General features: G+C 46.4%; 1 protein-coding gene across 6 annotated transcripts in view; it reads left to right on the top strand.

The window, feature by feature from the left end:
• LOC119952363 (sodium- and chloride-dependent neutral and basic amino acid transporter B(0+)-like) overlaps nt 1–14,999 on the top strand; it is a 109,605-nt gene that overhangs the window by 50,918 nt on the left and 43,688 nt on the right. For 5 of the 6 annotated variants that reach the window (XM_038776064.1, XM_038776062.1, XM_038776063.1 and 2 more), the window contains 3 exons: nt 50–182; nt 5,250–5,390; nt 6,169–6,397. In XM_038776064.1, coding sequence (XP_038631992.1) covers nt 50–182; nt 5,250–5,390; nt 6,169–6,397 — 503 coding nt within the window. The remainder of the gene's footprint in view (nt 1–49; nt 183–5,249; nt 5,391–6,168; nt 6,398–14,999) is intronic. The other variant, XM_038776061.1, reaches the window with a different exon arrangement.

The following is a 14,999-nucleotide window of genomic DNA, read 5'->3' as shown; positions in this document are numbered from 1 at the left end:
AATGAACAGTATTTTTGCACAAAATAATTTCTGTTGTCATTTTATTTAGTAAAGTGGCTTTAAACCGGAGCCATTCAGTGGATGAGACTGGGGAGGTAGTGTGGTACTTGGCCCTCTGTCTGCTTCTAACCTGGTTGATAATTGGGGCAGCGCTATCAAAAGGAATCAAATCTTCAGGAAAGGTAAGATAAGTTGACTGTGAATGACGTGTTGTGACACTGATATAAGCAACAATTGCTCAGAAGGGATTGTGTGAACAAGTGCGGGATCCATTATTAACACAAGGCACTGTGGTGATATGCATCACTGTAAATACACAAGGGGTTAATGTAAATACACTACGGCTAAGTAAACACTAGAGGGAGCACCAGAGACGTCATGACATGCAGACATACAGCTAATGAACACATAGAATAGGACACGACCAATGGGCAGTCAAGACACCCAGAGGTGACACTACCACAAGGGGGCACTACACAACCCATATATAAGGACAGGGCAGACATGCTCTGTCTCTTCCCACAGGCGACACTTAGAGAGTAGGATAGGGGCAGATCAGAAGCATCACACCCACCACATGGCTGAGAGCACGCTGGTTAGTTCGACTGAGTTACTATAGCAAGATTAGCAGGAGAGTCGAACTCATAGAGAAGTGCTAATGGTTCAATAAATCACTGAACTTACTTCAAAGTCTGGAGTATCGTTTGGTCAAAGCTGCATTGAGTTGCAGCCTGTGTTATCCCAGAGTACATCAGGCACATTTATACAAAGGCAGAAAGCATGAAGACCTCAGCAGCAGAGCTGTGTGTGTGTGCTCTATTCAGAAGCGAAAGCGAATCTAAGTCAGGGCCGCATGGCGTCCTGCTGGCGGTGTCATGCTGATCTCCCTTAAAGGTATATTACACCATCTCCCTTTTAAAGATACATTCCCTGTTTGCAAAGAAGTATAACTATTTATATTACATGTTCATGTTTAGTCACAATTACCTCAGTCTATATAACTGATGAATCTCTGAAATCTATTAATTTTAACCTGGTATGGAATCTTTAATTGTTCAGAGTGATCTGTGCCATTGTCATTCTTGGATGTTGGGATCTTGTTGGCCACTTCCAACTAGGTACAGAGAAACTCGCAAAGCCTGACGGGTAAAATGGACAAGCCAAGACTCAGACAGGCTCAGATTCTGAAATGCATATTTGTCAGCAAGGAGTCCAGATGGTATTGAAACTCCTTCCAATTTGCATTTTAATGGGGCCTTATTAGCATTTGATTGCCCATCTTCACCAAAACAAAGGACTGGTACTCGAGCAACCAGTACAGTCACAGACGTTTCGGCGCCACTCCCAGTTCAAGAGAAACGCAAACAATGGGGTCAATGCTTGGGACACGCCCAGCCATCCAGATACCCGCCCACTTATTGGCTAAGGAATCAAACGGAGTGATCAGGGATCACCCAATTAGTAAGGCCCAAATCGAAGGACCGCCCAAGAGTGTGTGAAACCCCCTTCGAGTATAAGAAGAAAAGTTTGCCATATGTTCGCGCTCTCTTGGTCTTGGTACCCCGGTCACGCCCATCGCCAAGTGCAGCAACACCAGAAGCGAGTCCAAGTTCAACGCTCGCTACCATACAGATGAGTCTAGCTGAGCAGAAGTTACTCATTCGAATACGATAGATCCAGAAGCGAACAGCGGCCACTGTTTTCTGACCGAAGTCAGGTGCCCGAAGTTAAGTACAGGTCGTCTTAGTCGATAGGTGTAGTTAACTAGTAGTGTTTATGTTGCATGACTAATTGTGTGTAAATAAAGTACCCTTGACCTTGAACTAACTAACTGGTGTTTGGCTTTTTGATCGATAGCCGGTTGAAACTTGTGGTGATATCATTTGATACCTGGCGACTCTAAGCATTCGGACGTAGATAACATAGAAAGAAGGGCAAACTCACTGATTGCCATAATTGGAATAGAGCCACAGAAAAGACAAAGTAAAAGAAAAAGGCAACAATGCCAACTAATGTCCACTTCAGGGCATCATCTCACTGCAGGTATTTGACCAGCAGTGGTGTGGGTGTCCAAACCGTGTTGGTGAGGATGCTAAATGACCTGCGGCAGCCTTGCTGCATGCTGTGGCTGGAGTGGGAGTTCATCCTGAACCAATGGAGGTGCCCCGCCATGGTACCCCCCCCCCCCACCCACACCCCCTCATTGTTGTCGATCTGCCCTCTCAATGACAGCCAGCGCATTTCCTCGTGTGGTCCTTGTCAGATTCACCCGGTGAAATCCCTACCCCACCCCAATATCATCCTTTACCTAGCTGCAGGAATATTGTTTGTTGGGGACCAAGCCCTGCATTGTCCACCTTTCCTGTTTGATTGGCCAGCAGACCCCAGAGGTTGGACTTCCTCCAAGATATGTTTGGAAGTCTGGGTCCAAGGCAGCTAATGGTCGCTGGCAGTTAAATCAACTGGTGTGAGTGCTATTCCACTTTGCACATATATCCTGAACTGGCTTACCAATAAATTGTCGACTGTATATGAACAGAAAAGAGTAGATATAGATATAGAACAGTACAGCACAGAACAGGCCCTTCGGCCCTCAATGTTGTGCCAAGCAATGATCACCCTACCCAAACCCACGTATCCACCCTATACCCGTAACCCAACAACTCCCCCCCTTAACCTTACTATTAGGACACTACGGGAAATTTAGCATGGCCAATCCACCTAACCCGCACATCTTTGGACTGTGGGAGGAAACCGGAGCACCCGGAGGAAACCCACGCACACACGGGGAGGACGTGCAGACTCCACACAGACAGTGACCCAGCCGGGAATCGAACCTGGGACCCTGGAGCTGTGAAGCATTTATGCTAACCACCATGCTACCGTGCTGCCCCTAAGTACTTAGATTGTTCGTGACAGTTGGTCTGATGTATTGTGCAATTGTTGAATAATGGGGTACTCGGTACCCCATCATGGTGATGAAGTCAGTGCCATGGAGATGAAACAGGCCAGATGTGACTTTGGACCAAGGATGGGTACGAATTTCATGTGGAATTAATGGCCCTTTGCTGACTTGGCAAATGCCCTGGACGTGCTTAGCACTTTTTGATGATGATGTCAATTTGATTGTTCATGCCCGGCCAATAGACTGTGTCTCTTATGAGTCTTCTCATCCAATCGTTTTAGAGAACATACAGTGCAGAAGGAGGCCATTCGGCCCATCAAGTCTGCACTGACTCACTTAAGCCCTCACTTCCACCCTATCCCCACAACCGAATAGCCCTTTCTAACCCTTTTGGTCACTAAGGGCAATTTATCATGGCCAATCCACCTAACCTGCACGTCTTTGGACTGTGGGAGGAAACTCACACAGACACGGGGAGAACGTGCAGACTCCACACAGACAATGACCCAGCAGGGAATCGAACCTAGGACCCTGGCGCTGTGAAGCCACAGTGCTAACCATTTGTGCTACCGTGCTGCCCAAATGTCCATGTCTGAGCAATGAAGTTGTTGAAGAATGTCACGTTGCAAAGATTCCAGTGTGATGTTATATCTTTAAAAATTACTCGCTGGGAGATGAATTCTCAATGAAGAGAAAATGGTCTCAGGTGCTCGTGGGCATGCTGAGTTGATTCAGGCCATCCTTCAATGACCAAAGGGAAATGCTGGAAAATCTCAGCAGGTCTGGCAGTATCTGTTGGAAGAGAAAAGAGCTAACGTTTCGAGTCCAGGTGACCCTTTGGTTTCAGATTCCAGCATCCATGGTAATTTGCTTTTATCCTTCAATCACGGTTTTTCACAGTTCAAAAAATACAAAATATGCACCAAATCAATGGGCGGACTTGTATTCTCCTGGAAAAGTAACTTTGCAGCTCCATTGACCACTGCCAATTTTGTCAAAACGTTCAGGATACTTCAATGTTAGGTTTGAACTAAGGTGATTGGATTGGTTCCTGAGGTTGATCTGCAGTGTGGGGTTTGACTGATTCAATGGATTATCACCAGTTAGAGTTCACAGAATGCCAAGCGATGATTATATGGCGATTATGGGTTTTTCACAGTAACCTCATTTGAAGCCTACTTGTGACAATAATCGATTTTCATTTCATTTCATTTCATTTCATACTTGCACGTGGAATTAATGAACCATTTTACACTGAAAGTTGCACAGCAGTAGGCTTCACCATGACCATCCGTTTGTATTTTATAATTGCAGTAAGAAGTTTTACAAAACCAGGTTAAAGTCCAACATGTTTGTTTCAAACACTAGCTTTCAGAGCACTGCTCCTTCCTCACCTGAAGTCCATGTTGGACTTTAACCTGGTGTTGTAAGACTTCTTACTATGCTCACCCCAGTCCAACGCCTGCATCTACACATCATATTTTAGAATTGGCAGAGGTAGTATGTTGGCACTTGCCCCTGTGTCAATCTTGGTCAAGAATGGATAACTTCCAAAATTCAACTACGTTGAATGTTGGGGTCTGGTCGGTGATTGTAATAATATGTTGTTGTCAAGACAGACAGCTTGAGGCTTCTCGGATGTGGGCTCACCCATGACTTTCAGCTGATGAGGTGGGGCTGGCAGGGGCGTGCTTCCATGTCCAACCAATACCTCTTTATACGATTCAGTGTCATATTTTGTTTGATAATGTTTCTGTGAAGCGCTTTGGTATATTTCATGATATTAAAGGTGCTGTGCGAACAGAGACTTTGGTTGCTATTGTTAAATGCGAGATCCATAATTCATGAGCATTTTTGGGCCTGAGTGAGATCTGATAATCTTCCTCCTGAGTGAAACAACAGCAACGCTCCCAAAACCTTGAAATGTGCCCCTCATTCTCGGGGATTTCAGAGCTGGGCAGGACTGGCTCAGTCATTGGGCAGATTAGGGTCATGGTTTTATTTGAGTGAATTGACTTGTCTGAAAAATGGAAATGACAAAGAAACTCCGAGGAGTCATGGTGCGCAGTTAAATATATTCATCAAACTATGTTCAATTTTCCTGGACAAAGGAGAAACTATCCTCAATCTGGGCTAGAAATAATGTATATAATCTAATAGTACGATTTAAACTCAGTTCTAATTTGCAGCTCAGGTTTTAACTCACTCTTTCATGTATATATTGACTACCCCAATTGTCTTTTGGATCATTCTCCGCTGCCAGTTTAGCATTCAATTGGATTCAGTGCTGTAAATGTTGTACCAGTAATACAGGAAACTCTAACAAGCTCCTCTCCATGGTCAGGTGGTTTATTTCACTGCGACGTTCCCTTATGTGGTCCTGACCATACTCCTGATCAAAGGTCTTACCCTGGAGGGAGCCTACAAAGGAATTGACTTCTACATTGGAAGCCAGTCAGACCTCTCCAAACTGGCTGATGCTGAGGTAAACACACCAGAATAATCCATAGAATCCCAGCTGTAATTTTCACTCAAACTGTTTCTGGTTTCTGTTTATTTGTCTCCTGAACCTTGGGGATGAACAGTTAAAAGCCTGAGTGTTGCTTTTGGATTCTTCGCTTCTGGGCCAGATTTTAAGAGAATCGGGTGAAAGTTTCACCTCAATCCTGAGGATACGCCAGAGTGGTTAATTTATGATTTTTGGCTTCTCGATGGTAACAGACTGAAAGGAATAAGGTGGAGCAAGATGTGATCATTATCATCATCATAGAATCATAGAATTCACAGTGCAGAGGGACGCCGTTCAGCCCATCGAGTCTGCACCGGCTCTTGGAAAGAGCACCCTACCAAGCCCACACTTCCACCCCAGCTCCATAACCCAGTAACCCCATGGGGTTATGATGGGACAGGATAGATGGTGGGAGGCAGGATGGGGCACGATGGGTAATGAAAGGATGTCATGGGATCATGATGAAGTGTAATGGCTGCCATCCACTCTTCGATACCTGTTTCAATACCTCTTTTGAAGAGCTGGTGCAGGCTCGATGGGCCTAATGTCCTTCTTTTGCACTGTAAATGCTATGATTCAATACAGTCGTCTGTAAAAGGTTAAATGAGAAAATGTTTTATTTAAATATTGTATCAATCCATGTGTGTGGATCATTTATTTTTGGTACAGTAATATATAAGATGAGAATCAAATTAATGGCAAGGTCTTTATTGAAATCTCCCGGTGCTGAATAATTTTCCATTCTATTCCCCAGGTCTGGAAAGATGCTGCAATACAAATTTTCTATTCTACCTCCATCAGCTGGGGAGGTTTACTCACACTGTCATCCTACAACAAATTCCACAACAACTGTTACACCGATACCATCGTTGTCTGTGTTGTTAATTGTGCTACGAGTGTGTTTTCCGGATTTGCCATCTTCTCCGTCCTGGGACACATGGCTCATGTACAAGACAAGCCCATTTCTGAGGTTGTGCAATCTGGTAAATACAAGCATTATGTTAAAGTGATTCTAATTTGAAGATGAATGAATCTCAGTGGAATATTTCTTGTTCGCCAGTTAGGTGAATAACAACTGCAAAGTTTATTTACATATGACTACGATGCAGAGGGGCTGGTTTAGCTCACAAGGCTAAATCGCTGGCTTATAAAGCAGACCAAGCAGGCCAGCAGCACGGTTCGATTCCCGTACCAGCCTCCCGGACAGGCGCCGGAATGTGGCGACTAGGGACTTTTCACAGTAACTTCATTGAAGCTTACTCGTGACAATAAGCGATTTTCATTTCATTTCATTCAGGTGTCCAGCATCATGGCTGCGAGTCAGCCTCCAGGATCGAACTGATACAGAAACCCCCGCTTGCTAGGGTGATCTGCCACCCTGGTCCCTGATTGGTTACCCGGGGCCACGTGACCCTCTCGGCAGATGCCCACAAAGTGGACGAACATCAAATCCCTCCCTCTCTTGGCAGCACGGTGACGCAGTGGTTAGCATTGCTGCCTCACGGGGTCGAGGTCCCAGGTTTGATCCCAGCTCTGGGTCACTGTCCAGATGGAGCTGGCTCATTCTCCCCGAATTTGCGTGGGTTTCGGCCCCACAACTCAAAGATGCATAGGGTAGGTGGATTGGCCACGCTCATTGCTCATTAATTGGAGCAATGAGTCCATCATAAAGGCGGTTTCCGACTTCTAGTGGAGAGGCTTAACTGGTCTGACAGGGGTGATACTAGAGGTGCTTTCTGCAGAAACCACAATACCCATTCCATCCTCAGCTATATCTGTTTCCATGGGGATGACGGACTCACCTGTCACAGGCTGGCTCATTACTGCTTGGATAGCCAATGTTTCCTGCTGGCAACATGGTTTCAGGTGGCAGGACTGGCTGCTGGGACACTCTTACCCTTGTCAATGGTCTATTTGCTTCTGGACCATTCTTCCTTGTACATTCAATTCATAAGACAAAGGTTCTGTTTTTGATAAAATATCTCCTGGGACCTAACACGTTCCACTGCCAAAATATTTCACATACGTGACTTCCTCCACAGAAAGTTGATTTGCCAGAATCGTGATTTTTCTTCTGGCTGCACGGACTGTTCTCTACCCTCCCTGGAAAATCCGGAAACATCAGGAGTAGTCTGGTTCTGTGAAAGATTTAGGTTATTCCGGACCTGATAATACTTTATTGATAACCTATGCTCTAGATTAACCCACCAAAAGAGGGAAACCTGTTTTCCTGCCAAGGCTCAGAATAGATCTCACGAAGGGAGAATGCTTTTCCAGGTCTCAGACAGTTAAACAGGACCTCAGTTACTTTTTATGGGGAAAGTTCAGATATGTCACTCATAACTAAATCTTTACCTCTATCGTCGTTGGTCCTAGCCTTTTAAGGCTTCCTAAATGAGTGTCTAGGTGTTTAAACTTTGAGAGTAATTCTTACACAGTATAATTTTCATCAAAGTATTTTTCTTGTAAAAATACTCACAATAGATACATACAGAATTGCAGAGTTAAAAAATATAAGTTGACTAACAGTCTTTTTGGTTATCGTTTATCAATACAAAATCGTTAACAGTCCTATGTTATCTGCTAACACACTAACTTCTCTCAATAGAATGAGATATATCTGAAACATGGAAAATCCCAAAGTATCTCCAATCAATTTCTTAATACATTTTTTAACAAGTTAAACAAAAACATACTTACAAAATCTGAGGTTTTGTCTGACGAGGCAAGCTTGAAGAACAGAGCTTTGACCCAAACTCCTGCAGGGGAGTGAGAAGGTACCTTTCTGCCAAAATGCCCCTCTTTTTATGTACATAAAATTCTCCTATCAGTCAAGGACTGCATCTGTTATCTTGTCACTTATTATTGGTTAATTACCTACAGTCAAATGGCTAATTGGATGTATTATCATCAATACATATTTTAATGATCGTAGCGTCTGTGTAAATGTCAGGTGTCTTAAGATATATTGGCAAAGGGGACTCATATAGAGGCCTGTCTTTTTTCAGGGTTGTCATGTTCTTTAGATAGGGTGTTCTTTTTGTGAGGGTGTTATTCTCAGTGTCAAGAGGTATAGTTATGAAAGGATTTGTGTACTTATCTCTCTGAAGAATTCATTGTCCTCATGTTTTGAATATTTATAGGTGTAGGGAGTGATCCCAAAGAATTTATGGTCTGTCAAAGAAAGGCCTTTATTATCTTGTATTTGTTTGTATAATGAGCCTTTGAAACCAGCTCCGAGTTTCCCCCATCAGGTGATAACCTCTACCTGACCTTTAGCTGAAGTGGTTTTATTCCACTTTGAATTAAAATGCTGTTTGTATTAATGCCTTATTTCAAACCGAATTCTATGGCGAACGTGATATTCATCACAGTTCTAAGACGCCAGTCCGTCAACAACTCCACTGACGACTCTCCCATCGCAGAGTGCAGAGTCGTTCTCTAGCTCAGATGGAATTGTGAGATTCTGGTCTCCAGGGTCACCCATGTCTGCTGCTTAAGAGATGTCTTGAAGGTTTGGACTACTTATTCAGCCAGTCCATTGGACACTGGGTGGTAAGACACAGTCCTGATGTGTTTGACACCATTTAAGGAGACGAAACGTTGAAATTCACCACTCGTAAAGGCTGTTCCATTTTCCACCTGGACTTCAGGGGCAAATTTCACTCTGGCGTCGGAGGCTGCTAACCGCCCCCTTGTACATACGCGGGTCATGTCATTTACGCGGCCGGTGCCGCGTAAATGACATGACCCGCGCATGTACAAGTTGGCCGGCGCCAACCCACGCATGCGCGGTTGCCGTCCTCCCCGCGGTCGCCCCGCAAGAAATGTCGGATCGATCTTGTGGGGCAGCGGAGGAAAGGAGGTCCTCCTTTAGAGAGGCCCGCCCGCCGATAGGTGGGCACCGATCGCAGGCCAGACCCATTTTGAGCCCCCCCCCCCGTGCAGGATATCCCCTCCCACAGGCAACCTCCCCAGCTTACCCGCGCTGTTACCCCTGGCACCGACCAGGTGTGGATGGCGGCGGTGGGAAAGTGTTGTGTTGGGCAGGCCTCTTGGTCCATCCGGGCCGGGGAATCGCCGCTCACCCGTTACAAATGGCGAGCGGCGATCCTCCGAGCGGCCAGCCGTGAATCTCGCCGCGCAGGTTTGGGGGGGGGGTGGGAGAATCGCGTGTGGGTGCCAGGGCGGCGTGGCGGGACTCGCTCGGCGCCCCGCTGATTCTCCCACCCGGCGTGTGGGGGGGGGAAGAATTCCGCCCCAGATATCCCGTGGGTCGGAAAAACACTGATGCAATTTCTCAATTGTGAGACATCATTAACTTTGTTACAAACACTTTCATCTACTTTGAAAGGGCATCAACAAGAAGCAAACATTTTGGGCCCAAAAATGCCCCACAAATCAACATGAACTGTTTCCGATGAACTGTTTCCGATGAACTGTTTCCGGTGGTCGGCCTGGCCATTCCGGTGCTGTGGGGCCGTAGCAGGCAACCTTTGCTGCATTTGGCACGGCTCACAGTGCTTCACCAGACTCTCAATGTCAATATCGATGCCAGACCACCAGACATAACTCCTGGTGAGCATCTTCATCTTCAGTACTCCTTGTTGGGCACTGAGCGAATCCCTTACAGGTAGAGAGTTGACTACTCTGGAACCCAAAGTATGATGCCATCTTCACAACGTAGTTCATCCTTTTGTATATAGTATGGGTTCATCTCTTCAGAAAGTGGCTCACTGGCCCCTTAGAATCCTGTGCCTCACTTTGGACAACAGGTGGATCCCTGCTTGTCCAATACTTGATTTTCTGCATCGAAACTGGCAAGGTGTTCAAGAAACGCATCACCGTAACAATTTCCTACGGTACGGGGGGAGGTGCTACAGGTGACTAAGAGCATCCACATTCACAATATGTGTTCCAGGCTGCTGCTTGAATGTATATCCATTCGTAGACACAATTAACGCCCAGTGCTGAATTCTTGCGGATGCAATTGGGGAAAAAGCCTTATCTTTAAAAAGACTTGAGAGTGGTTTGCGGTCCATAATAGTGTAAAGTTCTTCCCATATACATACTGAGTGGAATAACTTTACTCCATATACCAATGACAAGCCTTCTTTATCAATCTGAGAGTAGACTTTTTCAGCCTCTAAGTCGTTTAACAAGGTGTACTATAAAAGCTGTCTACACAATGGGCCGTACTGCACTGACGCCAGATGGAGAGGAGTCACAGGTTAACACCAATTCCTTAGACAAGTCTGAATGTACCAATAAACTTGATTAACGTAACAATTACATGGGGTGTCTTCCAAAGCCAACGCTGGTTAGTAGTATATACAAAGGGGTCAATAGTGTCGACAAATTTGGTGGAAAATGCCCATAGTAATTCACCATTCCTAAGAATGATGTGAGCTCAGGTATGTGTCTGGAGGCGGTTCCTCCTTTATTGCTCTGCCGTTGTCTTCTATGGGGTGTAATCCTTATGCATCTACATGGTACCCAGCTAGGCTACCTCTGTGGCTTGAAAAGTACATTTTTCCTCCTTGCTACGTATTCCAGCCTCTTGAACTTTTTTTAACACCTTCCCTAAGTCAGATAGTTGCTCAACTTCCTGACGATCCAGTTACCAAAACATCATCCGGGTATACTCCGACTCATGGCAGACCATTCAATAGACTTTCCATTGTTCTCAGCAAAATAGCACATGCCGATGGCACACCAAAGGATAAGTGCATGTACTGAAACAAACCTTTGTACTTTGCTTAGCGTAACATAACATCGGGAGGCCTCATCTAACTCAAGTTGCTGATATCTCATATCTAGGTTTGTAGAAGACTGACCTCCAGCTAGCTTTGTGCACAAGTCTTCAATCTTGGCGATTGGATATGTATGTAAATTAGAATTAGAATTAGAACAGTACAGCACAGAACAGGCCTTTCGGCCCTCGATGTTGTGCCGAGCAATGATCACCCTACTCAAGCCGACATATACCTATACCAGTAACCCAACAACCCCCGTTAACCTTATTTTTTAGGACACTAAGGGCAATTTAGCCTGGCCAATCCACCTAACCCGCACATCTTTGGACTGTGGGAGGAAACCGGAGCACCCGGAGGAAACCCACGCACACACGGGGAGGACGTGCAGACTCCGCACAGACAGTGACCCAGCCGGGAATCGAACCTGGGACCCTGGAGCTGTGAAGCATTTATGCTAACCACCATGCTACCGTGCTGCCCCTTTTATTAGCCTGATTAACTGTTCATTTTGGATTTCCACAGATGTGGGCAAACCTGTCAGGCTTTAACACAGGGATTATGGGTGAAGCCCACTTTGAGAATTGAACTGACTGGATAATACCCAGTTTTTCCAATCTCTTCAATTCTGTGTCCACCCTTTCTCGCAAGATGTATGGTATTGGGGGCGGTTTGTCTCATTTTGCTGGACAGCTGGTTCATGATGCAGAGCGAGGCCAACAGCACGGGTTCAATTCCCGAACTGGCTGAGGTTATTAATGAAGGCCCGACCTTCTCAACCTTGCCCTCGCCTGAGGTGTGGTGACCCACACAGGTTAAAATCACCACCAGTGGTCTTCCGGTGACATCCATGGAGTGAACGGTCGCACATTCAGCAGCTCTCGCCCTTTGTGGTTTTTTAAAATGGTTTTTAAGATGGATTTTTCAGGAAATTTCTCAACATATGTAAGCAGTAAAGGACAGCTAGGAGACTGGAGATGGAGATCAGATGGCAGTTGCTGCCAAGGGGTGGATCAAGTCAGGTGTGGAACATGGGATAGTAGCTGGCCTAGGAAAGGTCATGGATGATCGACTTGGGAGGGGGGAAAGCCCCCCTCGCCCCCTGACCAGACTGGTTACATTGAATGTTCGTAGACTGAATGGGCAAGTTAAGAGAGCCCGTGTGTTCGTACACCTGAGACAGTTAAAAGCGGACATGGCCATGTTACAGGGGGCACACCTGAAGCTGGAGACAAAATTAGTTTAAAGAAGGGAATGGTCGGGCAAGTGTTTCATTCAAGACTGGACTTTAAAACAAGGGGGTGGTGTCTATCCTGATTAACAAAAGGGTGACATTCGAGGTGGGGAGGATAGAGGCAGACCGGGAAGGCAGATTTGTTATGGTTAACGGGAAGCTAGAGGGAATGGCAGTGGTGCTGGTGAATATATATGCCGCAAACTGGGAAAATGTTGCGTTTATCAGGAAGGTGCTGGGAAAGATTCCAGATCTTGACCTGCACCGACTGATCATGGGTGGTGACTTTAATACGGTCCTGGACCTGAGATTGGACTGGTCGAGTGCTAGGTCGGGGAAGCTATCAGCAATGGCAAAGGAACTGCGGGGGTTCATGGAGCGCATGGGAGGGGTGGATCCGTGGAGATTTGAGAGAGCAAGGAGCAGGGAATATTCATTCTACTCCCATGTAAATAAGGCATACTCCAGGATAGATTTCTTAATGCTCGATAAAACCAGTGTTAGCAGGGGTTGAGGACACTGAATACTCAGCAATTGTGGTTTCAGATCACGCACCACACTGGATAGACCTACAGGCAGGCACGGGAATGACCCAGCGCCCACAGTGGAGACTAGATACAGAGCTGTTAGTGGATGACGAGATCTGTGAGCAAATGGGAGAGGCCATTCAGGGGTACATAAAGATTAATGACACGGGAGAGACTGTGGCTGGGATGGTCTGGGAGGCACTGAAAGCGGTTTTTAGAAGGGAATGTATTTTGATTCGAGCCCACAGGGATAAAACTGAGCAGTTGGAGAAATCTTACAGGTGGAAAGGAGATATTCGGAGTATCCAAATGAGGAGCTCCTGAGGGAGAATCAGAGACTTCAAATGGAGTTTGGGCTCCTTTTCACAGGAAAGATCAGCTGAGTAGAGTAAAAGGGGCAACATATGAGCATGGGGAGAAAGCTAGCAGCTGAGGAAACAGGAGACGGCAAGAGAAATAGGGAAAATAAATAATATGAGGGGGAAGATGGTGACAGACACGGGGGCGGTGAATGAGTGTTCTGTGAATTTTATAGCCAGCCATACAAGTCGGAACCCCCGGTTGGGGAAGAGGGCAAGGATCAATTCCTGGGGAGGCTCGAGTTCCTGAAGATAAATGAGGAGCTGGTGGAGGCCCTGGGGGACCGATTGGGCTTGGGGAGGTGATAGAGGGACTGGGGCGATGCAATCGGGTAAAGCCCCGGGACCTGACGGATTCCCAGTGGAATTTTATAAGGCGTTCTCTGGGTTACTGGGGCCGCTACTGGTTAAGGCTTTTAACGAGTCCAAGGAGCTGGGAATATTCCCCCCAACGTTATCACAGGCATCAATTTTTCTCATCCTGAAGCGAATCAAGGATTCGGAGAGCTGTGGATCGTACAGGCCAATTTCCCTCTTGAATGTAGATGCCAAATTATTGGCAAAGATCCTGGCCACTCGAATAGAGGATTGCATCCCGGAGATAATTGGGGAGGATCAGATGGGATTTGTAAAGGGCAGGCACCTGATATCCAACATTAGACGGCTTCTTAATGTAATTATGATGCCAGCGGAGGGGCGCGAGGCTGAGGTGGTAGTTGCCATGGACGTGGAGAAGGCTTTTGACCGGGTGGAGGGGAAGTATCTATGGTATATTTTAGGCAGGATTGGGTTTGGGCAGGGATTTGTGTAGTGGGTCCAGTTATTGTTCCAGGCCCCAGTGGTAAATGTAAGATTTTGGTCGGAATACTTTAGTCTATCTCGGGGAACAAGGCAGGGTTGCCTGCTCTCCCCATTACTCTCTGCCCTGGCCATAGAACCCTTAGCAATGAGAGCAGCGAATGCATGGCAAGGTATAGTGAGGTGGGGGGTTGGTCGGGGGGGGGGGGGGTTGTGGAACATAGTGTCTCCCTCTTAGCGGACGATTTGCTGCTTTATGTCATGGACCCGGTGGGGAGGATGACCAAAATCATGGAGGTATTAGGAGAATTTGGGTGATTTTCAGGCTATAAGTTAAATTTGGGAAAGAGCGAGATGTTTGTGATCCAGGCACAGGAAAGGAGACTGAAGGAGCTACCCTTTAAACTGGTTAGGAGGAGTTTTAGGTATCTGGGGATTCAAGTGGCCAAAAATTGGGGACAGCTTCACAAGTTAAATTTGGGAAAAGCAGTGGATCAAATGAGAAGGGATTTCCGTAGATTGGACTGCTTTTCTTTTTTCAATGTCTCCCGATTTTTGTCCCAAAAGCTTTTTTCAGAAGTATGAATGCGGCTATATCGAGGTTTATATAGACGGGTAAAACCCCAGGAGTAAGGAGAGCCCTCCTGGAACTGGCCCGCGGGGAAGGGGGATTGGCTCTCCCGAGCTTTATTAACTATTACTGGGCTGCCAACATATAGATGGTCAGGAAGTGGGTAGTGGGAGAGGGGTCGGCCTGGGAGCGGATGGGGGAAGCATCCTGCAAAGGTACGAATCTGGAGGCGTTACTGACGGCGCCCCTGCCATTCTCGCCGGCTCGGTATATTCTACAAGTCCTGTGGTGGTGGCAGTCCTAAGGGGGTGGGGGCAATGGAGGTAGCTTATGAGACTGGAGG

Source organism: Scyliorhinus canicula, chromosome 17 (genome assembly GCF_902713615.1).
Source record: "Scyliorhinus canicula chromosome 17, sScyCan1.1, whole genome shotgun sequence".
NCBI lineage: Eukaryota > Metazoa > Chordata > Chondrichthyes > Carcharhiniformes > Scyliorhinidae > Scyliorhinus > Scyliorhinus canicula.
Note: the sequence above shows the minus strand (reverse complement) of the source record. Positions and strands in the feature narration are given on the sequence as shown.